This window comes from Pygocentrus nattereri, chromosome 28 (assembly GCF_015220715.1).
Source record: "Pygocentrus nattereri isolate fPygNat1 chromosome 28, fPygNat1.pri, whole genome shotgun sequence".
Classification (NCBI taxonomy): Eukaryota; Metazoa; Chordata; class Actinopteri; order Characiformes; family Serrasalmidae; genus Pygocentrus; species Pygocentrus nattereri.
Window position 1 is genome coordinate 11,868,014 of NC_051238.1, and position 25,046 is coordinate 11,893,059.

The 25,046-nt window shown below is 40.1% G+C and overlaps 1 protein-coding gene across 4 annotated transcripts in view; it reads right to left on the bottom strand.

The window, feature by feature from the left end:
• pde4d (phosphodiesterase 4D, cAMP-specific) overlaps window positions 1-25,046 on the bottom strand; it is a 171,485-nt gene that overhangs the window by 45,719 nt on the left and 100,720 nt on the right. The window contains exon 1 of one of the 4 annotated variants that reach the window (XM_017723369.2): window positions 21,411-21,769. The exons of the other annotated variants lie outside the window; for them this stretch is intronic. Within the exon in view, the coding sequence (XP_017578858.1) occupies window positions 21,411-21,496 (86 nt within the window). The 5' untranslated portion in view covers window positions 21,497-21,769. Of the gene's footprint in view, window positions 1-21,410; window positions 21,770-25,046 lie in introns of those variants that run through there. 4 annotated transcript variants of the gene reach the window in all.

Here is a 25,046-nt window from a genome sequence, read left to right on the forward strand (position 1 = left end):
AGTCAGCACATCAGAAGGCAGAGAAGTCCAGTAAAGCTCATGTGTTGTGCCCTGTGGAGAAAACATCCAAACCAAACAATCTCAAAGACCAAAAAAGTAACAGCTGCATACAGTAAAGCACCACATGCTTCTTACGCAACATTCACGAGCATCTGCCATGTCTACATCAAACTGAACACACACCATCAGACACAAACTATGCCCACATCAAGCCACTAATCAGCCTGTCAGAATCAGCCAGCTGCAATTCGGCACTGAAGTACTTCTACTTCACATAAGTCAACTTTACCATCTCCTTCTCCCTTTGATGTCAATGGGCTTGTTAATGGCGTATGGAGAGCCGTTGATGCAGGCGCTGCGGTAGCGGGCCAATCTTTCCAGAGAACAGAGCTCCGAGCTCACGGGCAGACTCATCGCTGAGGGACCAGAGGACACAGAGTGACCAACAGCAACAATGGCACACTGACCAATATGAATACACAGGCAGCTCAGCCTCCCTCTGTGTGCTGTACCAGTTCAGAGTGCAGTGGAAGAAAAGGCAAATGAAGAAAATGTGCAGGTGGAGGGAGGGGGGGAGAGGGAGAGAAAAGATGGAGGGAGGAGACTGAAGAGAGAAAGAGAGAGTGGGAGGAAGAAAGAGAAAAGGGGAGAGGGAGAAGTAAAGAGGGACAAGGAAAAGGAGTGACTAAGAAATAAACAGAGTAAGAGGTCAAAAGATAGAGAGAGAAGAGAGAGAGGGAGAGAGAAGTAGAGTTAAAGAGCGAGAGACAGAAAGAGAAAGAGAATGAAAAGAAAATGAGAAATAATAGAACAAGTGAAAGGGTTAAAAGGGGAGAGAGAGAAAGAGAAGAAAGAAAGATGAAGGGAGATGACTGAAGAGAGAGAGAGTGAGCAGCAGAAAGAGAGAAAGGGAGAGGGAGAAGTAAAGAGAGACAAGGAGAGAGAGAAGAGAAAAAGAGAGAAGGGAGATGAGTGAGAAAAGGGGAGAAAGAGAGGGACAAGAGAGATTAAAGAAAAAAGACGAGAAAGAGAAATATAAAGAGATCAAGGTAAAGAGCGACAGAGAGAATGAGAAGAGAATGAGAAATAATAGAACAAGAGAAAGAGTTAAAGGGGGGGGGGGGGGAGCAGCAAAAACAATTAAGGCACTTTAATAAGGGGACAGGATTCTTTTTAAGTGTGCGTGTGTGCATGTGTGCGTGTGTGTGTGTGTGTGTGTGTGTGTGTGTTCACTCTCTGGTTTCTTGGAATTCTTCTTGATTTACAGTCATTTGTGGGAGGCTTTTATGTCCAGAGTCCCTCAGCCTAATAAGACAGGCGAGAGTGACGTAGATGGAGAACATTATCAATTCAGCAAGCTGATCTTACTGCCACTCCATCTCTGCTTAGAGCCAATTTAGCACATAACGCAGTTCAATGACTTTTTAGCATCTAATACATTCACTTATGCATTCTGGATGGTGATGGATTGCACTGCATGCACCTGGACACAAATTCATCAGCCTTGCGTAATGATGATGTATCAGAAGTGGCTTTAATCTGCTGGGAAAAAGACTTTTTAGTTCAAAATGCAGTGAGAATTTTCCCCTCAATTCAATTTCCGCTCCAAGTATTCCTCTACATTCTACTGTTCTATGCTTATGACAATATATATATTATTGTTTTTTCCACCGGCAATGCTTTATTTATGCTTTATTTATAATGCTTTATTTCACTGTTAACTGAATACTTTTTAATGAAAGATTACTATTTAATGCTAATACTTGACTACTGTAAAATTAATTTTCTTTTTCACTCCACAAGTTATGGAGTCACTTTACTTCTACTTTTAGAGATAAATGGGCAAATAAATAAATACACACATACATAAGTACATTTTACACCATTGTCCTCAAATGGAGTCAGTCTGCTATTACTGAAGTTTGCTTATTTAAGAAGTGTACATTTTTGTCATTTTTACAGTTAATAGTATGTCTTACAACAGTGGTTACCAACCCTGTTCCTGGAGATCTACCCGCTGCAGAGTTTAGCTTCAACTTGCAACTAACATCTGACCCTTTTCCTGACACCTCAATGCATCTTATCTAGCCAGTCACGAACTGCTGAAGAGATTAATTAGCTGGAGCAGGCATGGCAGACTGTGGTCAGAACTAAACTCGGCAGGAAGGCAGATCTACAGGATCAGGATTAAGAGTCACACAGAGTCAGAAACGAAACAAGCAAGCTTTCCTGAGACACGGTTTAAGGCCAGGGAGTGATCCATTTGAGCCAGCAGTTTGTGATGCTGTTTGATGGGGTATAAGCTTCCACTAACTATTTGCTATATTAGCAGCATCTTGCAAATACAGAACTAAAGGAGCAAACTTCAGACACCAAACATGTCATGGCAGATTGATTACATGTGGGGTAAGAGAAAAAGAGATCTTTAAAGTGTCACTTCAGGCACATCGATTTCACCATTTGATATGTTGTCTTTGCACTATTTTAAATTAAATATAGGATTTAAGTGGTTTATACATCAGTGCATTCTGGTTTTATTTACATTTTGCACAGCATCACAATTTTTTGGGAAACTGGGATGTAATTTACTAGATACTTACAAATGATAAGCTTGAAATATTAATTAATAATTTATAATGACAACCATTCTTCACACAGATGGCATGTAACACTGTTAACATCCAGTGGTTCACTATGTTAACGTTATAAATTAGCACATTGCCACCCTTGTTCTAGACATGCTTGTCCATTTTACTCTACTAGAGAGTAGCTCTCATATACATCTCTCATACATCTCATATATATATATATATATATATATATATATATATATATATATATATATATATATATATATATATATATATACACATATATACATATATATATATATATATATATATATATATATATATATATATATATATATACACATTTGTTTGTATCCCAGTAGACTGAAAATCTATATTCAGATTTTTCCAAGCGGTATTCAAAGTATGTATGTGTTAATCAGTTTGTGATGATCTCTTTATAATTAAAGTGCAACGAACAATGAAGTACTGTACAGAGGGAATGGTTAAATAAGTGAAAAGCAATACAAAACCAAGTGGCGAGTGAAAGAAAATGAAAAAATGCACAGTGAAAAAGTCAAATGCTGAACAACAGCAGATGCACTGCACCACATATTCACAAGAGGGCAGCAGAGGAGCATTTTGATGGGCACCAGCCCAGAACGCCACACAGCTCCACAACTAATTCACTACTCACTATTCACTCCTCTATCTAAGAACTGCAACACTCCTGATTCCACTTTGTCAACAGAGTGTGTAATAGGTATAAAGAGTTCAGTCACACCATGAAAAGCCTCAGGCTGTTTACAGAAATGATTTAGGGAAGCAAACATGTCATCCAAATCTTACTTTCATTCACTCTTCAGTTTGCAGATACTGTCAGAAGAAACACCCTCTATAGAGCACTAACAACACTACCTGTCAGAACCATTCACACAGTATTCAGTAAAAAGGACTTTGCCAGACATTAGTGTAACCAAAGTAATCCTAATGCAAAATTCAAAGAGCACCCTTTATTTGTGTCATTTGAGTCATTATTCCTTTTTCAGAATCAGGAGATAAGCAGAAAACATTTATAACAAGAAATGACACAGAAGCTTCAACAACTAAATATAAAATACACCTTAAAAGGTCAGTCTTAGAAGTTGGTTGTGGTTTCTCACAATCCAAGTAAACCCAAACACATTAAGTGATGCTAAAGTCTGGACTCTCGTGTGGTCAGCTCATTCTTCTGAGAACACCAACAGCGTCTTTGATCTGCCAATTTTCTTCTATTTTTTGTCTATTTCCTTTTCTCAGTGAGGGCTTCTTAACAGCTACACATCCTTTCAGACTCATAGTGCTGAGTATTCTTCTCACAGTGGAAGGATGGACTGAAACATCCTCTCTCTCAAAGGTGACAGCTTTCAGTACTGAATCTGATAGATACCCATCATTTTCCTTTGACTTCCCCTTTTCCCTTTCCTCACACAGATGGGTAATCTTATATTACATAAGATTATATAACCTCTCAGAAATATATCCTGAAAAATCAATAACTTGTATCTCATGGCTGTTTTGATTGGAAATTAAATATGACTTTCACATAGCACTGTAGGTTTTATGAAAATAGAGGTTGGGTCATCCCTTTACATCCATAAGACTGCCTTTTCAAAGACATAAATGTGGCACTGCAACCCAGAACTGCTTCAATTTGAACACAGAGGTAGTCTGGAGGGTAAAATGAGCCACAATATCCAGAGGTCCAGACTGACCCCATTATCCCTACTGGAAGAGAGAGTGAACCCCTTTAGAGGTAATTGAGGCTATCTGAGCTTCAAGCATCAGGGCACCATAGGCAGCTTATATAGATTCTCTCTTTTGTCACCACTAGAGAGCAATCTGTCACCAACTGAGAGCATTGCTACCCCTACTCATTTCTCTGTGACAAATTCTCAAATGGGTCTTTCTGAAGACTGGAGAAAACACTACACCACTAGAAAGGACCACATTGGGGAGTCCATACAGGGAAAAAACATTTTACAGAAAAAAAAAAAAAATCATATCCTGCTTTGCTTTGCATTCCTGAGAAACCAGGTTTTGGGCATATGGTTTTAAGATTCCTGTGTACTACATGCAGATCCTGAATATTATCGCAAAATGCCATTCCAAAACTGCTGAGAAAATCTGCCGGGCTCGGAATCAGACACAGCTCAGTCAACGCAGCCCACAGCGAGAGCAATTTATCCAATGTGTCCTGCTCCGGGATGTCTTCCTTGAAGATAAAGTACATGGTGGGAGAGCTGGTTGAATGCATCTATCACCACTCGGCAGCAGACGGAGAGAAAAAGACAGGCAATCTCACGTCTCCAGCCAGGGTCCAGGGCCCACATCTGATGTCTTATCTGCCTACATAGCACTGCTTATCCACGCTGGAAGCGCTTTTGGCTGGCCAACGTATAAGACCTGGCTTTAAGCCTGCTACTCGCTCTGGCCTGAAAGCCTGGCATCAATATCATCACTCTCCTCTTAGAGATAACAGCCACACACTGACAGGCTACACTTACACGCGCATGCATACAACATCCTCATTATGCATAGATGAAGGTTCAGAAACATCATTAATAATTAAGCATGACTAATTCAGTAATTTTGTGAGGCTACAGTCCAAACCAACAGCTCTGGAACCAGGTGTGTCCAAATTTGCAGGAACAGCCAACTGGCATAATGTCTGTGTTTGTCCCACTCACAGCTCCTGTCACCACGTAATTAGACATATCAAACTCTGGCTCAAATTAGATGCTTCAATTACATGCTCTTCAGGGCCATGTCTAATAGCGGTGGACTACACTACATGTCTGTTTTACCTGTAGAAGAGCAGCAGTTCCTTTAGACAAAATAGTGGATGCGTTTTGTACTTAAAAGCACTCTATAATGCTGTATAATGTTCATTATGATGCATGCAGTCACTTTGCTGGATTGTACACTACAGGAAGCAGGAAACTCGGGCTGTCAAATTTAATTTAATAATGATGTTAACCAAATTTTTTAATGCCGCTAACACATTTTCCTAGTTTCACCCTTCAAATCATTCATGGCAGCCAAGGCTGAGCCCTGTTGCCCATGCTCTGTACGTTGCTGTGACAGAAGCCAGAATTGTAGCTCTCCCATTCAAAAATACAGCTTTTAAACAGCTTTTAAAGCAAAACATTCAGCTCACTTCAGTGGACAGTGCTTGCAGAAGACTCATGGATAAATCAACAAACAACAAACTAACAAAAGCAACAGTGAAGTAAGCCATGACAAATTCCCTCAACAGCCTCCACTGCAAAAGGAATACCAATGCTGTATGAACAGGAACAAGAATCAATTTAGTAGTAGATAAATGCTCCAAAAATTACAAGCTGCTCAGAATTGTGTGAGCGTGTCAAGTTATGTGATGACTGACAGTGGCATCTCCCTGGCAACGCAAACAGCTCAGCGTCAGCAGAGATGGAACACGCAGCAAGCAATGGACTGAGGTCACACAAGCTGCTGGTACTGTCAAATGTGCCGACATTGTGCAGAATTTTCTTGTTTGTCATTTTATTCCTGCTGTTTAGGTGGATCACTATGTATTGTGCACTCATAAATTAAGCTAATTAGGTATCATAGGATCCTGAAACATGTGGCTAATGCAAGTAGAAAGTAGTAAATTAGGAATATAAAAAACATCGTAAATCAATTTAGAAAAGTTCGAACAGTCTTCTTGCTTTGAGTTCTGGATGGGACACAGAGCAGCAGGAGAACAGTCAGTTTATGTGAGGGAGAGTAACATGAGTAGCTGATGTAAATGTACTGCTAACACTGGTGCCATGCTAAATTTATTCCCACCAAACCTAAATAGAACTGAAGAAAATGTCAGAAAAAAGTAGTTTCAAAAACTTACAACTAACAAAAAAAGACTTCAAGGGCTTTAAAAGGAAAGCATAGCCACAACTTAATAAGGTGTGTTAGCAGAGCCTTCACTAATCCTAAACAATTTAGGCACAGAGATGAGATAACTGCATGGTTCCCACATCTTACTGAGTCATGGCTAAGCAAAAGGATCCTATTCCCATGCATTATTAAGTTGTGACCATGCATTATTTTTTTGTTAAGAAGGGACGTCACCAAAAGGCCTCTGTAGAACCCTAAGTGCACATGATAAAAATAACTTTGATAAAAACTAAAAGCAGTAAATATATTCTGATTAAGCTTATTTTTGTCAATTTATATAACTTTAACAAGATATTTCTTTAGGGTCAAATTTGAGCAAATGTGACAAATGTGATTAATCAAAATGACTACATATTAATCTCAACTGTAATAGAAAATACAGCAAATAATCAGGATTCATTCTTTTAATCGCTTGACAGCCCTAAAAGAAACCATTCAAATACCCTCTGGACAACAACTGATTACTCAAAACAAACAAATAAAGGATTAATTGGTAACAGAAATAACCGATAGCTGTGGTGCTACATACCTGTGACACCTGCTGGCTTTCATGGCCTCCCAGGTAGCTAGCACGTAACAGAGACATTAAGCGAGCTTCGCCCCAGCCAGGTGCAGTCTGCATGGGGCTGCTCTGCTCATTCCTCTCCAGCTCTGCTAGCATGCTGAGACTGGTCAGACAGAAGGGATGCCTAATTAGCCCGACTCAAGCCATGTGCCATGCACCTGATGGGCTTTATGACGTGGCCGCCCATGCTGGTCTCCGGCCAAAGCTGCATCAGGATCTGTTTACTCTCCTATGAGTGGAGTGTCCGCAAGTGTGTGTGTGTCTGACTAATTCTCTGCTGGCTCAAAATAATGTGCCTGTCACACACAGCACTCCCTGGTCAGCACTGGTTAGCATCCAATTGGTACAACAATAAAATAGCTGTCACTACACCAAGTACAGTTCACTGCTGTACTGTATGCAGAGGCTTCAAGCTCACTTTAGCCTTATTGAACAACAGGAAAACTGCCCATTAATTTAAGTGCTAGCAGCAGAACTTGAGCAAAATGAACAAATGCCTTCAGACCTGGCCCATACAAGCCTGAAAGCAAGCTTTTGAGCCATACTGCACAAAGCCAAGAGTCAATAAAACTACAAATGAATAAAGGATGAAGGTGGGAGAGAACTGGTCAGAGTATCTGGCTGCAAACCAAGAGGTCAGAGGACAAGCCTTAGCCGGTAATGTTCTGCTACTGTCACCATGACCTTCAGCAAAGCTCTTAAACCAGGGTCGTCAAACTGCAAAGGGCCATCAATAAACTGTCAGACCAGCGTTCTGTAAAATGATTATAATAACAACGAAAAGTACATAATGTATTCAAAACGATAATGTTAACAGATACTTGTGAAACAATGATTTTAAAGTGAGGCTAAGCATAATTTTTAAATCCAGTTGCACAGATATTAACGTTGTATCAGGTATGCGCATTTTAACATGCACATAATTTTTTTCCTATGCTTAATAAAGCATAAGGACTGAGGGAATTAATAAAGCTAAGATGAATCCATTTCTAAAACCCATAAATTATAAAGATATTCGGATGGGACGACAGCATCACAGCCCCCCACTTTCTCCCATGAGCTCCAAGAAGATCAAAGTAAGGTAGTTTGCTTCCTTGCATGTATAATTACTCTATCCACTTGAGCATTGAATAACACAGAAAACGTTTCAGAAGTTTAATACCGTCAATAAACAGAGTCAAAGAATTTCAGCCTCCATGAGCTGCTTTCTCATGCAGCCTGAAAGACTCAGATGGGGCCTGAGATACACATAAGGCTACGATCAGAGCAAGAGGGCCATGATTTAAAGTAAAACTGAGCAAAGCGCTTAACTTGATTTTCTTTTCTGATGCAATAGAACAGCAACTAGGTCAGGCATGAAGCATAAGTAGCCTTGATACTGAGAGTCAAAGAACATATCAGATTCTGCTGTTGAGAAAAAAATAAAAGACTTGGACAGACCTGAGCTTATGAACAGAGACAGGTTGATTATACTAGTTGGGTACACAAGGTGGGTTACCAAACACCAGGATTTAAGGAGTGCATGATATAAGAACCACTTTTACAATGGGCCAGACAGTGCTGTCCCACTTTCAGCCTTCCTTCAACCATTTATATTGCTTTTGCTTCCTTTTTCCCCATTATCAAGACTCATGAACCTTCTGTGGATGCTTGGCGTGGACAACCTGAACAGAGGTGAAAATACTTAGCCTTCTGCCGTAGCCAAATATTTGGTTTGGAGATACACCTCACATTTTAGCATGATGATGAGACCAGCAAATATTTTTCAGATGATCTCAATAACATTTCTTTAATGCTATGGCTGATTCCAAAAAAAGTCCTTTTCGATGGCAAAAATTCCCTAGGATTATCTTTTGTTTTTGACAAAGCAAAGGAAACCCACACATCCTAATCTTTAGGAGGCCAAAAGACTTCTCCTAAGAAGTCAACACACACCCCAGATGACTAGATTTGTTCCAGCGGAAAACCTCTGCATGCCAAAAGTCGTGAACAGAAAGCATGGATGAATGTTCACATTGTGTTCCACGGATGAAAACTTTGTCATTTTTCTTATTATCCAAGCACATAATTGGCAAATGGTCTTTTTCTTATTATACAAAGACATAATTGGCAAACGGTCTCCATGGCTGCCAGATGTATGAATTCAGAGGCAAACATTATCGTGTCTGTTGCAAGGCTTGTTCCATAATCCTTTCAAAAAGAAAAATCGGAGTGACAAACCGGTCAAACGCTTTTCAGTGTTGCCAAGGCTACTCGAGTTTGGGGCACGAATCTGCAGAATGAAAAGGGATGAAAAGGTAAGACCTCTGAAAGAAAACACAGAGAGAGAGAGAGAGAGAGAGAGAGAGAGAGAGAGTAAATCTTGCAGTACATTTATGAAACTCAATATCCAACACTACAGATAAGTGTTAGTCATTAATATGACTCTGTTACAGAATAGTATTATGGATTTGAGCATCTGTATCCATCTCATTGGGTTTATTTATTTACTTATTTAAGTGCAATATACAGTAAATCCCATACAGCATGTTGTGTATCAAGCACACTGCAGTTCAGAGGTCTTCTGCAGTTTCTCTTTCAAATCTCTTTCCCGTTAGTTAGGGAGTGTCAACAGAGCTGTACTACTAGCACATGGCTAGGATAATAGGATTACACTGATAGAGGACCGAATGATGTCACAACAGCATTAACAGGGAGAGTCCAATGACATCATAAGCAGCAGCATAGCACCATGTTCCGAGCCAAAGGAGGGGGAGGCTCCTTCTCAGAAGCCAGGCTGGAGAACTGCATGAGAGAACTATTTTAGTCTATCAAATGTAAAGAGATTACAGCACTTCTTACTAGGTCTTTTTGCATGAACTGCAACAGTTGGAACACATTCTGGCATCTCATTACAATTAAGAATATAAGAATCATTGCTGTCATAACCATCACCATGACCACCACTAATCACATCACCATTATTGTGAATAGGGATGCACCAATATGGGAATTCTGAGCCAATACTAATAAGCAATATTTTATACGTACATTTCTTCTGACACAAACCTTTATAACATGTAAAAACTGAGAGTAGATGCACCTTATTAATGCAGTAAAATGAATAGCCAGCAGTGCCATGTTCTGCTCTTCTGGCGTATATTTCGTATACTATAAAATTTTGGCATGAAATATCAGTCAAATATAAACATGTCCGATTTAGATATTATTTTAAAGCAAATATCTGCTAATGCCGATATCATCCCTAATCATAATAAACATATCACCTTCATCATAATCGTAACTCTTTGCTTAGTCTGAAGTGTGATGCTTTTGTAACATATGTCTTTCTTATAATACACGGTACATGGAGCGCCATCAGTATCAGCAAGCTGCACGTAGTATATCACCTCTGACAGATAGGCCCATGAAGTTGCTCAGACAGGCGTGCAGATTGAATTGCATCTTGTGGAGGTGAAATCACAAAGGGATAATGCCAGAACCAGCAAGGCAGGTGGGCAGAGAAGCAGACAAATCACAGGGATCATCTGGAAATGATACCATATCCCTATTCCACTCGCATATGCTACAGAAAAGAAATGCAAAAAGGAAAAAAAAGCTAAAGAGAATAAGCCAGGCTAGTCAGACTGGGGGTAAGGTCACACAATAACGGAAGAAGAAGGAGAAAAAAAAGAAAAAGAAAAAAGCAGCCAGCAGTGTGACCACAGTCAAGGCTGAAGAGATTCTAAAGTCAATGAGGGAGACTAACTGCAGCAAATTGGCAGAACTCTAGTCATTATGGTAATAGCACTGAGAGCTGTTACCATGTGCTCAACTTTTCAGAAAGGTCATGTTCAGCTGTGTGGAAGTACACTAGAAAAATCTCTCACTGATTACAGATCACATTAGTGGACAAAGGAAAGCCATCTCGTTCATTCAGGCTACTTTTGGTTCATTGCTCCTTGTAAAGGAGATATATTATGCCTATATAATTACTTATCAACCATTATAAATGTTGCAATTAGTCTTACTTTATTGCATAATTTATCCATGTCATAATCCATACCCGGCTGCATGGTACGACTGTGGTTACAGTGGGTCTTATTTAAACAGGAAAGGAGTGGTGTAATGTAATCTGATAAGTGTAACAGGGCATTGTTTGGGAGTTGTAATGACGCAGAATATGGAAGTGGGTTGACTGAAAAGCAAACAATGGTGCACTGCATTAGTACTGTAAAAAATGTGTTTTCAGAACATACAGGAAGGGTCTCGGTACAATCTGCCTGCACATTAAAAAGCCTAAAACCATGGCGCGCACTGACAATCATAACAACAAACTCAGTCCAAAATGCTGCCAACCCCCCACACCCCACCCCTTCTCTCCAGGCATCAATGTGAATGGAACGGTTTTAGGCAATGAAAAATGTCAGGAAGACTGTATTAGGCTCAAATCACAGCTAGTGTGTCTAACAATGTTGCTGATTCAATGAATAAAATCATATCAAACGCAAATACAATTTTGTGAAATGTCTAGCATGATGGATGGGTTATGTAGCCTTTAGAGGAAATGACTGTGTAAAGAAAAAGACAAAATGCAGGCATGTTACTCTATTAGATTAGCTCTAAAAGCACCTCCCTTTTCTCTCCAAGACCAGAATCGAATTGTTTCAGTCATAGCTTTTTTCTGATCTCAGATACATCCATTTTTAAACGTTTAGTCTAATACTTGAGACACCAGAGTCTTGAAACCATCAACCTGACTGAAATCGGACTAATTGAGCGTGAAGAGGAGCATGAAGGGGAAAAAATATAAGTTAGACGTTTTCTTCTGTGGAATCTATTTACGGGATATTAGCGAAGCTGGGGAAAAGTCGTGACAGGATATTTTAAGGCTTTTATGTTGAATACTGTCAGTCAGATTCACTCTGATCAGTGTTTCTCTTAGCATTATATTGTTTGGTCCTGAGTTTGGTCTTGAAGGCTGGATAAGATGTAGACATTAGGATGTATGTGCCAGGCTAACGTTTGCTTCCTATTCAGTTTTCTTGAGTGGTATTTGCTCTTTTTTGTCAAACATAACGTCTGAATCTATATTCAAGTGTAAAGATGTATTTGACACAGATACCAACGGCAGTGCAAAACCAAATGATGTAACAGTCCGACGAGAAATTACGAGAAAATCAAGCGAGAGCTCAATCTTTTGAATGGATATTTTCTGATATAAGCAAACTTACAGCTACTTCCTAAAGTCCTACTTACTGAATGAAGATTCATATTTTTTATGGACTTCATGGTCCAAATAGTATTCAGTGTTGTTTTAAGAAAGTTTTACCACTATTCTTATCGCTGCTGTCAGAGCAAAACCTCATATCTCCATTGTTTCAGGTGTCATTTTTCAGTTTTTGACATAATTTGAAAATGTCTGTTGCCCTTTACACTTTATGTAAATTTCACAATGAATGAACCAAAAGAAATGGCCCAAAATGACTTGGAAAAATTCTGGTTCCATTGACTTAAAGTATGTTTTTGCTTCTACTTTAAAGTTACCATTTTAGAGATACGAGCTTTGACAGAAGTGTCATGCATTTTTGTAGGGAAATATGTTTTGAACATATGTGTGTGAATTGCAAAGCTTTTAGTTGCACACAACTTCTTCAGATATGAATTAACTACAAATAGTTAACTCCTGGAAAAACACTAGGGGAAAAACTAAATCCCACAGAGAACCTAATCTTGATCTAGTCGTCTTTGTGGAGCCAAGTGACGTTAGATCAGGGGTTACGGTGTTGCAAAGTATGTTAAATTAGAACACAATGCAAGTGTTACATGTCAAGGACAAACCAATGTTTCCCTACTAGCCCTTAAACATCACCCTACAATGATGAATAGGAGTCCCAAAATAAGCATTCAAAAGCCACATCTGTCACAGACTGCCATGTAGGAATTGCACACAAATGCTTATTATAGCAGGGATTTCTGAAGTATATTGAGCAGTTCCAGCACAAACATTGAACAATTACAAGACAATTTTCTTCCATCGTTTCTTGCAAAAGTGAACAGGAACAAATTACAAAGTCGCTTACATTTACTTAAGTACCATGTGGAAGAGTTTGTGTTTTCACAAAATAATTTGTGCATGCATGTGTTCACTTTAAAACAAGTGGTGCTGCATTCTCATTGCTTGGCTGCTGCATCTGTTCTTTTCCAGTATAGTCAACTTTTATTGTAGCAGAACAGATTTATCTACAGTAACAGAAATAGAAATGGCATGGCAGTGTAGTTCAAGAGTCAACAGATGCTGCCTGCGATCTACAGTAATCCTCCAGCTCTCTTGAGTAACAGTAGTTTGTAGTCAGTAGCTTTATAAAGCTCTTTTTCTGTGTGGGTTTTGACTGCTCTACCCATCTGCACCTATTTTAAAAGGCACAAAATAAACAAAGAAAGAATAAGGTTAACAAAAAAATCCATGACAAAAGGCAAATCAAACTCAGACACCAATTAAAAGGCCCTGAATGAATGCTGGTATTATTAGTTCCTTGACTTTTAAAGGAATGATCTTTGGTGTCATAAGTTCAAAACTGGTTGGTTGAGAAAATGTATTACAGAAAAAAATGGGCGCCTTAGGACTTCTAGGATTTGTTAGCAACGTTAGCCTTGTAACTAATCAAACTAATCAAGTCCTAAGTGGACAATTATTGTTGTTATTATTCAAATCAAAGTGTAGAGAGTATCATTTGTTTCAAAGAAATGTCTGTAGATCACAGGCATCGTCATTCTATGGAATGGAACTGAAAGAAATCCTGTTCACACACTTTTTTAATGGTTAAAGGGATAGTTTAAACCAAACACTGCTAGTATGGCTAACCATAAACCAAAGCAAGTGTCAGTTAGCATAAGCCACATAAGCACGGTGCACCTGAACTATCCCTTTAACCAATCACTGTTCCCGGTTCTCAGACTGACAGACTGAGCCGAAATGAGAGCAGCTCACCCAGCAGGGCACTGATAAAGTGCAGCACCGTGCGTCACTGATGAGGTAACACTCCTCTTAGAGCCAGGCAGTGAGGTAAGGCGCCTCTCTCAGATGGATGGTGTCGGAGTCGGATAGTGGCCGCTCTACAAGCCTGCTGAACTCCTGCTCGCCCGTGGCGTCTTGAACCCTCAGCTTGCCTCTTCAATCCCGACTTCTGGCGACGCCTTCACTCTTGATCTGAAAGCTCAATTTCAACACCTACTTTGCCTCAGCAAAGTTATTTGGTGCCCGGGGTGCTGCAAATGAACTGTGGCTGAGAGGTATTTGTTCTTGAGCACAGAGCTTTTTAAATGAGGTCTGCTGATGGATAAAGCAGTTAGGGAGGCAGGAATTCTCCAGCCTGTCTCGACCAACAATATCTTGCGTAGTTAACAAAATTGCAGCAGTTGCATATTTGTCCAATATGTAGTTTTGCAGCAAATGTGATTAGAACATACAGTATTTGTATGAGGAAAATCATTCTGCAGGGAGTGTCTTCCTCCATTGAGCCATTCCCAATCAGACATGATACATATGAAGCCCCACTTACATAACACTTTGATGCTCTGCTAGACTCAGCTAGCACATTTTCAGTCAGTGAACTAAGGTATTTTGAACATATCCTTACTAAACGCTTGCCATTGAGAAATAAATTCTAGTTATCTAGACTACATTAATGCTTTCATTGGTTCAGCAGAAAAACAGCTGGCCAGTCAACATGTTAAAACATACTTTTGGGTCAGCAGGGAGCCACTGAAGCCTCACCAGTGTTTATTTCCACAAACCAGTGAACTTAAACAAAAGCCTGGGAATAAATAAGTTTGGCCAGTCTAATTATTACAGTCATAAGAAGTTCAACTGCATCATGTTTCTATATGATCTAGGAATCCAAGCTAAGACATGAGAAATCCTTCAAATGGACCTAAATCAAAATACGGTGCTGTTTGAGCATATTAAAATGTGTTATATCATGAGCATATTAAAATGTGGCATATCCTGAGTTGGCATTGACTCTTAAAAGGTCTGCGTGGGCACCACATAGAAGCCTGGACCTGTCCTGTACCCAAGACTTTGGGTCCTGACCCAAACAGGCCTCCTAAATTTGAACAGTGCTTCTAAATTTGAAACCCGAATTGATCCTGAACCCACTCACATGCACAAACATGGATGATCACACACACCTTAACTGAGAAAATGAACTAAATCAACACTTCTGAAAGCTAGGCTTTTCTTATAGTTGGCACTGACTTAATGGGAAGTGCTGACACTGACATCTGCCTAAAATGAGTAGGAATTTAAAGTTTTTCTTCAGTGACCTTTATTTTGTCCATGTCCAGTTTACACAGCTGTACACATAGCAGTCTTTTCAACAGAGATTCTTTTCAACAAAGGAGAAAGTTTGTGTGAATGCACAAAATGCATGTAGGTACATTAAAAAAAAAAAAAAAAAAACACAACCAAACAAACAAAAAACATCACTCATACAAACCCCTTGTTGTCAGTTTGGTTGCAGACAAACATGAATGTTACTGTCTTGGCAAATCTGAGCACAAAGTGTGACTTTATTAAAATCTCTACTAAAACTCTAGAGGAGACAAGAGATTGTGGTCTTTTGCTCAGGAGAAATATCTGAGCAGCAGGAGACTTAAGCAAAGGCCTACTTTGTCTTTCCATGTTATCTCATTGCTGTCTGGGAGAAACTTCAGAGATATTAAGGCAATCTATCATATCTTGGACAAAACCATGTAAACAAAGCAACCGATACAGCATGAGTGACAGTCAAAGACAAAACAATAGCAGAAAAAATATTTATTGCATCAGACTGCACTGTTAATAAAGTAAAAAAATAAATAAATTTAAAAAAACTTTCCTTTTGAAATACTGATTTTGGAACCAATCCAAATGTTATTTGAGCTTAAGTTGAGATATTTTTGAAGTACTACACTTAAGGTAAGCATATAAAAGTAGGCTATTATGCTCAAACTACTAAATCTTACCAACAGGAAGAAACACACAGATAGCAACACATCACACGGTGTGCGTCAGCACCATTGTTTGGAAAAAATTTGTTACAGATTAGATCACATTCTTTTTTCCCCTACCTAAACCAACATATTCTGCCAATATCAACCCAATACTGACACTCATTGTTAATGAAATTCAATCTTTGCAAAAAAATTTGTAGGTAAATTATAGTGGTGTGACATGTTTGTGTGCAACACTATTTTAAAAAAAATGTTAAAAAGTAAATAAAAAGAATGTTTTGTATGGTACATTGTTAGAAATAAGGCTACTGCACAGGTAAATTTTTCATTCATCAAGGTACAGACAATGTAAATGGTCAGAGGTACAACAGTGGTTTTATGGTGCAATTGTGTACCTTCAATAAGTTTTTTCCCCAGTGAAAAAGTACATATTTGTACCTTTTCATAACCTAATGTTTTAAAATAGAGCAGTAAAATAAAAAGCCTGGAGATGAGAGAGGGTCTGTGGAGTCAATACAAATTAGACAACATAATTTAAATGGCTTTTGGTACAATTACGTTCCCTAACTAAAGATACTGAGATGTACCACTGAGGGCACAATTTAGTAAAATTTGTTTGATGGATATTTTCATCTTTGGTCATGAAACTGTAATTAATCTTATAATGAAGAACAAATCTGCAAATGTCACACAAGCTTTATAGTCTAAGGTCACTTAGTTTAGCATGAGGCCTTCCTCTCTGAAGCCATTTCACCTGATTTTTGATGCCTGATTCGGTGATCTGAAGATCTCCTAAAATATATACTGTACCACAGATGGCTTTTTGTAAAGGCCTGCAGCACTAAGTGTGTTTAACCAGTGCGGCTCAACAGCCACATTTCTCATCTATAACAGGCAAAACAAACATGGTGTTAATGTAGTATACCACATCACTCAACATGTTAAAAAGTCCAGTTATGTTAATGTGTGGAAATACTAATGTCTTGCTATGATTTGTAGGAAATGAATAAATAAATGAGCAATTAATTTTACCCTCACTGGGGCCCGTTACTCTCGTAACTCTGTTAACCATTACCAGACACAGACTTGATTACAAGCTAGCTTCTTGAAGTGCATAAACCCAATTACTTCTAAACTTATTTATACAGTGAAGTTGTAAATATCATTTTTCATACTATACACAGCAAGAAGTGACATTTTGTGTTAAGATACCATTGTCCAATTTCATGTCCTGAAAAGGTCACACAGCTGTCTCACTAATTCAGTACTGCAGAGCCTTATCACGGCTGAGACGTGCTCTTGCATGCGCAACAGCCTCAATTATCAGAACAACAATTTCAATACATAAAACATGATAAATTATGCCTGAACTTACCCAGCGCACCTCAAAATAACAAATCCCTGAAAAAAGGGGCTGTGATTCACTATAATGCCAGAATAGTTAGGCCTTGATGACGAGTTTACATGCAGGCACCCCATGTGCCTCTCAGGCTACAAATTAGGGATGATACACCTGTGCCTGTGGGCTTGGAGTGTATCACCAAGGAGACAGAGCCTCACCCCGCTGCAGGGAAAGGGCAGTGAGAAGAGAGGGAATACTAATTCATCACACCAACACAAACACAGACCGTACAAGCATGTCGTCCTCTTTAATTACTCACTCACTGCACTCTCCAGAGGAGCTTCACTGCCAGGCTATCCACAGCTGTTATATGGAGTAGTAGGATATTCTAGGAATGCTTCCACAGCACCAGGATTGCCTGCACACCACTGCGTCTGCTGGCTTTAAAAAAGCCATTAGATGAGACAGCGCTACAGGGGTGTTTTAGTGAGGAAACAGCAGGCCTGGGTGATTAGACAATGGCAATGTTAACAGTTTGGATGCATGATGTTACCAACGGTTGTCATGGTCATAAACAATCATTATTTTTTTGAAAAGCACTCATTTACTCAGCAACTGCTCTGATTATGGAAAAGGGTATATGCATTGTAATGCATTGATGGGTCATTACAGAGCATTAAAAACTGCTCTACAATGTTCTATACTGTTCAATGATTAATATAGTCCTTCTAACAAAATGAATGAATAATGAATAATAGCCTACAGAATAGCTGATTATAAAAAGAATAGCTGCAGCTTTAAAAAACTCATATTTAAAGGATGCATTAATGTAATCACAAGAATTATTGTTTGAGATGCAAATACATGGACAGTTCTCCACTGTAAAAACAATTTAGAACTCTGCTTTCAAAGATGTATTAGTCTGGGCAGCTTGATTAAAAATTGACAAAATCTTGACAGTTCAATATATATATATGTTTTTATATACCTTTCCCAAACAAAACCATTTCAAATACCTATGTTAACCTATTTTGAACTGTAATTAATTTTTTTTAAACGCAAAATAGTAAAAACAGAACTGAACAACATGTATAGGTACGCAGTAGATTCTCTAGGCCTGGAAAAAACTGTGCTAAGTGATATTTCTTCAGTCATTTGACCTCATCCAACACATTCCCATCTTTGACAGTGAAACTCATTCATGCTGCAATTAGCATCTGTTAACCCTTAAATGCCCAGGGCCCACAAGCAGGACCAAAGTTTTTTCCTTTTATAGAATTGCTCAGCTACTTTGCGGAAGGCAGAGGACCCAGGTCACCCGGTCAGGGAATCGAACCCAGGCCCTCCTCCCTGTGAGGCAATAGCGCTACCCACCGCGTCACCGTGCCGTCCGCATTGAGGTCTCCATAGTTACTAAATAATAAACCTTATTATGTAGCCTGGGATTTTAAGGGGTCAAGCTAAACATTCTTGGCTTTATGCGAGGACTATGCCCCAAGACCGTGGCTTTATCTGATAGGGATTTGGCACTGCAGGTAATTTGAGAGGAAACAGAAGCGTAGAAATCAGACTAAAGGTTAATCCCAAAAGACCCACGTTCTTCACATAGTTCTCACTAAGATCTGCTGCCTTGACAACGAGCAGGTGCAAGACTTTTTGTGTTTTTAACTGAAACAGCACTGAAAATCCCTGATTCAGTCATTCAGCTAAATGGGTTAACCTTAGCATGTTTTGTGCTGTACGTACTGTGCGTTAACTTTGCTTAGCTGTAGCACAACCGTACTTATTAGTGTGATATCTTTAGAAGAATTTCGACTGCTATATCAGAGAAACCAGTATATTGCCCACTACTATGTTTAACACATGACTGTATTCAACACATCTAAAGGGACTAAATAAAGCCAACAGATTACAGATTCACTTTTATGAGCATCTCTTTTTGGAATGTGATCAATAATATCATCTATCACAAAATTTTAAAGACCTGCTTCCGTTTTTAAAAAATAAATTTCACCCAGTCCTAGGAGATGGAACACAAGCTGGCTGAAGGCTGAGACAAGCCATAGCTGCTATGGACTGTATTTCACTCCATCTTCCTAGAGCACAGCAGCATGGATGAGAGTGATTGCTGCCTGCAGACTATGCTGATACTGTGTTCCTATTGTGAGCGGAGCTAATAGCGCTACTCCCACTCCAACTCCCCGCGCTGTTGTCAAGAAGGTAAGCGGCAGATTCAATAAAGTGTCGATCAGCAGCCAAGGCTCCTATCTCTGCAGAGAGAGGGATGCAGAAGTCATGGCAGCATAACACAAGCTCCAGTAATTACAATGAAATCAGCGCCTCTGCAAGTCCACAGCTAGAGGATTACATGATGTGCTTTAAGTGCATTAAAAAGAAAAGTGGCCCTGTCTTTTTGACGAGATTACAGGCATGTTATAAAACTGTCATATGAATTAAGTGCAGGCAAGTTTGACAAGAGTGTCTTTACAGTAACCATTGAGTCTCATCTCAGCATTTTTTCATTAGGAGATCCGAGAAACATTTTCGCCCAAAACAAATGACTAGAGATCTTTTCAAATATCAAAACAACAAGAGAACAATTGCAACAAAGTGTATTCCATTTCATACTGTCAGTGGAGAGAGACGGAAATTCAAATCTCTGTATATAAACACATCCTGCCAATCTCTCCATTGTCTGTGGATGCTATTTATTGGTTTCCGAATTTTGATGAGTCTGGGTATTACAGTAAATTTGTATCTACATTATGATGGCAGACAGCAGCATATTTCAATGTTTTCAATAAAACAGCAATGGAAAATTCCACAGTGTGTTGCAGCGGTCAGCAGAATGTACAGTCAAGAATTCAATTTTCCTAACTTTTGTCATTGCCTGTGGTGGTGGAATAAACCAGATGTTGATCTTTTTGAGTGTCAAATGCTCACTGTTAAAGTCCAGGTGCACCATGTATGACGCAAAAGAAATCAACCGATTGCAAAGCACCCTCCTGCCTTTTAAATAAATGATCAACACTGCTAAAGCTATCCTCTGATAATCATCCATTTTTGCTGGCAAAGCCATGCCAATGTTTCCATGGCCGCATGCCGTCTGCGGCTGCGTACCACAGAGAGGCACATAACAGTTTTTTTTTTCAACAGCACATGTAAATGCAACATAAGTTCTGAAAAGCAATCTGGTCCATGTTCTGGTGGTTTGGCTCTGTGAACCTAGCAGATAATCTTCTGTGAACAGTGGAAATCAATAGGTTACAGATCCAAGCATTCATTTGCAGTAACACAAGAATGACCCAGGGGGCTGGCAGAAGCTGTGCTAAAAGTTCATAGCGTCAAAGACTCCCACTGCAGTATTTATCCTGTTTAAACCTGTTGTAGAAAAACTAGTGGGATACCAATCAAGCTCGAAAAACCGTGATGAACTGAATGCTTTATATGGACTGTACCCACGCAGCTTTGCAAGAGAGACTCACAGAGGCACTATGTGGAGGTCTGAACTGATCAAATGCTAAGCAGAAGCTGTGCTACGAATTCATAGCATCATAGATCCCAAATGCAGTACTTATCCAAAGCTTGTCTCAATAGCAGAACTACTAGGACAGCAATCAAGCTTGTAAAATGATGTTAAAAGCAGTGTAGAGAACTGGATGCTTTATATGGACTGTACCCACACAGCTTTGCCAGAGAGACTCAGAGAGGCACTATAAGGAGGTCTGCACTGATGAAGTGCTAAGCAGCAGCCCCTCTAATCTGTGTTTGATTTACACCCTCGTTGCAAGAGTTGCTCAGGCATTTCATGCAGCAGAGGGAAATCATTGTGCCATTAAACAACCATTTCTATTGAATGGCAAGCCATGGGCAAGCTCCAGGTACACCGAGTACACATACACATGCTCTCTCACACAGAGCCACAAATGTGAAATACTTCAGATGGCTGAAAAGTGCTAGTCATATTGTATTATATTCCAAATTCCCAAAACACACTCACCAAATCCAGGAATGTCTTCTGAATGGAAAATTGCTCAAGTGTATCATCCTCCGCTCTCTCACTCTTCGAGGATGGCCAGGCTTCATGAGGCTTCAGAAGACCAGTGTCTGCATAACCCCACTAAAATCGCTCCCACTGTGAGAAACCGCTAAACTGCACTGTGAAAACCATGCCTTGCTGTGGCTTAAAGCCATACGATCACATGAAGTTCAGTCTGCCATTCCAGTCTGGCCACACTTCAACTCTGCTGAAAAACTCCTAACACTTGAGCTGTTTTTACTTAAAAAGGCTATCTGCTCAAGCATCTAGCAAAGCCACATAAAATTACCTCTCTCCTCTCCCAAAAGAGCAGCGCTGCTATGAAATACTTAACCCCTGACTGAAGGTATGCTATCAAATGACGTAAAATAACCATCCCCATAACGTGCCGTTTCCGTGCTGTAGTTTTGGCAAAGGCCCGGGCAAATTCCTCCTGCATGTCCCAGTGACGATATCGCCCCTTTGTTTTTTCCTGTCGCCACTCATCTTTTTCCCCCACAGCCCAGAGAGCAGACACGTGAGTTCAACAGAGCCATGACGAAGCACATCCTCTTCTTTCCCTGCCTGCTAATGTGCGTGTGTATATGCGTGTGACTGCACGCTGCATGTGTGAACTGTATGTGTGGCCATGCGTGTGTGTATGTGTGAGCAAGAAGGAAACAAACTGCCTAGCTTGCAGGGCCGTGACATCGCGCTCTTGACTTCAGCTGGCGTCATGCGATCATCCTCTTGACCCCTTAATGAGCCTGACTGCTGACCTCTCACTCCTTCAGCTCACTGATCCTCTCAGGACAGAGCACTGCCCTCTACTCCTTACCTCAACACCTGCAGTGTCCCTCCACTAACACTCTTTTCTCAGTAAGAGCTTCTTGACAGCTACACAGCTTTTCAGACCCATAGCATTGAGTGGTCTTCTTACAGTTGAAGGATGACCAGGAACAGCTGTGATACCTTTGGGAACAGCTTTTGTTGGAAAGACACAATGGTAACTGGCTGGTTTTCAGATTGGAAGGATGGAAGAATTAAAAGTGCACAAAATAAAGAGAGGACAAAAATAAATAGTGATAAATATTATACTGTGTCAGAGGCTTCTGTGCAATTTTCTATAGTATATGTTTCCAATTTTTTGATTACACTGAAAAACGAAGAACTTGTACTTGGACCGTTTTAACCGGAAATTAAGTTTAAAAGTAAACAGTTTCCTTTTGCTAACAAAGAGACTAGATCTGGCGTCAGCCGCATGTGGCTCTTTTCCTGCCTTGTTGCAGCAGAATTCGATTTTTAGGTGTTTTAACAATAAATGGTCCTAAAGACTGCCGTTGTGTCCATCCTTCCATCCATTATCTTCCGCTTTTCCAGGGTTCGGGTCGCGGGGCATCCTAAGCAATGAGGCCCAGACCTCCCTTTCATTAGCCACTTCCACTAGCTCTCCGGGGGGGGTTCCGAGGCGCTCCCAGGCCAGCTGGGCAATATAATCATGCCAGCGTGTCCTGGGTCTTCCCTGGGGTCTCCTCCTGAGTGGACTTGCCTGTGACACCTCCCAAGGGAGGCGTCCAGGAGGCATCCTAACCAGATGCCCGAACCACCTCAGCTGACTCCTCTCGACGTGGAGAAGCAGCGGCTCTACTCCGAGTCCCTCCCGGATGACCGAACTTCTCACTCTCTAAGGGAGAGTCCAGACACCCTACAGAGGAAACAGACTGGAGTTTTGTATAAATGCTAATTCACCAAACCTTTACCCCGAATTTTGGCATGATCACCACAGCACTCTTGCTGAGCTAGTGGCTAACGAAATGGCAAAGAGAAAGATTTAAGACAAACAACGATAATTTGGATCATTTAACCTGCGATGAGAGACTGAAAAACACTAAAAAGCCGTGAAACTGTCAGGTTCTCATTTGCCAGCTTCTTGTTTGAATTTTCCAGTTCCACTTTAAATGGTGCAGCACTTACATTCTGGTGCCTCAGGCACCATTTAAGGTGGAATGGGAAAATTCGAACAAGAAGCTGTGACTTTAGCCTGGTAAAAAGTCAAACACTAAAAGACATTTTACAAGAAACTATTCCACTTTTGCGGAAAAGTTTCCTGCCAGAGATGCAGAAAACACAACTATAGCTGAGCTAAAGCTTAAAGCAGAACAAAGATGTGAGCCTGTGGTTGGACAAAATGGCTCTTAACATTTGGGTTGCCGACCGCTGGACTTAGTAGACTAGGCAGAGCAATTTCTGTCTAGAGAAATACAGAAGTCAGTGGAAATACCCCGCAGAAGTAGCACTACAAATGTATGTGTATGTGTTCATGGTAAATGTGCTCAGTGAATGTTCATGACACTGTTACTCTTTATTCTTCTCTCTTGATCTCTCTCTTTTCCCAGCAGTTCCATGGAGCTGTCTGGAATTATGGCCCTCACCCACTACCCCTCCCTTCAGAGGCAGAAACATCCACTTCCCTCATTCCCTCATGCACACGCAGACACTCTCTCCGCCAACCTGTCTCTTCCATTCCATTGCTTCATTTGTCTTTTTATTCCCTTGTTCTTTTGATTTCCCTCTCCCCTTAATGCCACCTGCCCCTGCCACCTGCATAAAACAATACAGGCAATATATATTAATGCATGCTCGCCTATTCCCCATTCTTCAAGAGGAACCGAGATCTTAATATCAAGTAACTCATCATCCTGTTGTGTCAATGATCTGTTTCAGTGCAAGCATGTGGAAGAGATATAACTGGTTAATGTCTGATGGAGCTGCACACTCAGTCTCCTGGTGCAGATCCAGCACCAACAAACTTGGAAAACAAACAGGACGGTGAGGTGACACACACATTTGGTTAAAATCAATGTGAATCGGTCAGAGAATAACAACTCGCTCTGCATCTGAGGAACAGGAGGCAGCAAATTAAAACGCTGTGAGAAAATTACTTTTCTCCTTTCATTCATGTGTGTTGTTTTGAAGTGCTCCAAAACAAAATGTTACAAATGCGGAAAATTCTGCATTTCACAGTAGAAGGGTTCTAGAAAAGAAAATGGTTTTGAAGCCCAGAGTGTGTTTTTTAAAAAAAATAAATAAAAAAAATAAGATAATCGCTCTACCTTGGTGAATACAAATAAGCTGGTGCCCACAAAACTGTAAAATTTTCAAAAGGATCCTACTCATGTTTAAAAACTCCAGCAGCACTGCTGTGTCTGATCCACTCATACTAGCACAACACACGCTAACACATCACCACCACGCCAGTGTTACTGCAGTGCTGAGAATGATACACCACCCAAATAGTACCTGCTTTGTGAGGGTCCATGGGGGTTCTGACCACTGAAGAACAGGGTAAAAGGGGGCTAACAAAGTACCAGAGAAACAGATGGACTACAGTCTGTAACTGTAGGAACTACAAAGTGCACCTGTAGAATAAGTGGAGCTGGTAAATTGGACAATGAGCATAGAAACAAGGAGGTGGTCATAGTGTTATGCCTGATTGGTGTACACTACGGCTTAAACATCCTACTCTTTATTGGTTAAGCAGATTCTGGTCAAGGAACATGTCTTGCTCAATGATATGTGGTCAAAAGTCACTTACTTTCGTCAAACACAAAAGTCAGT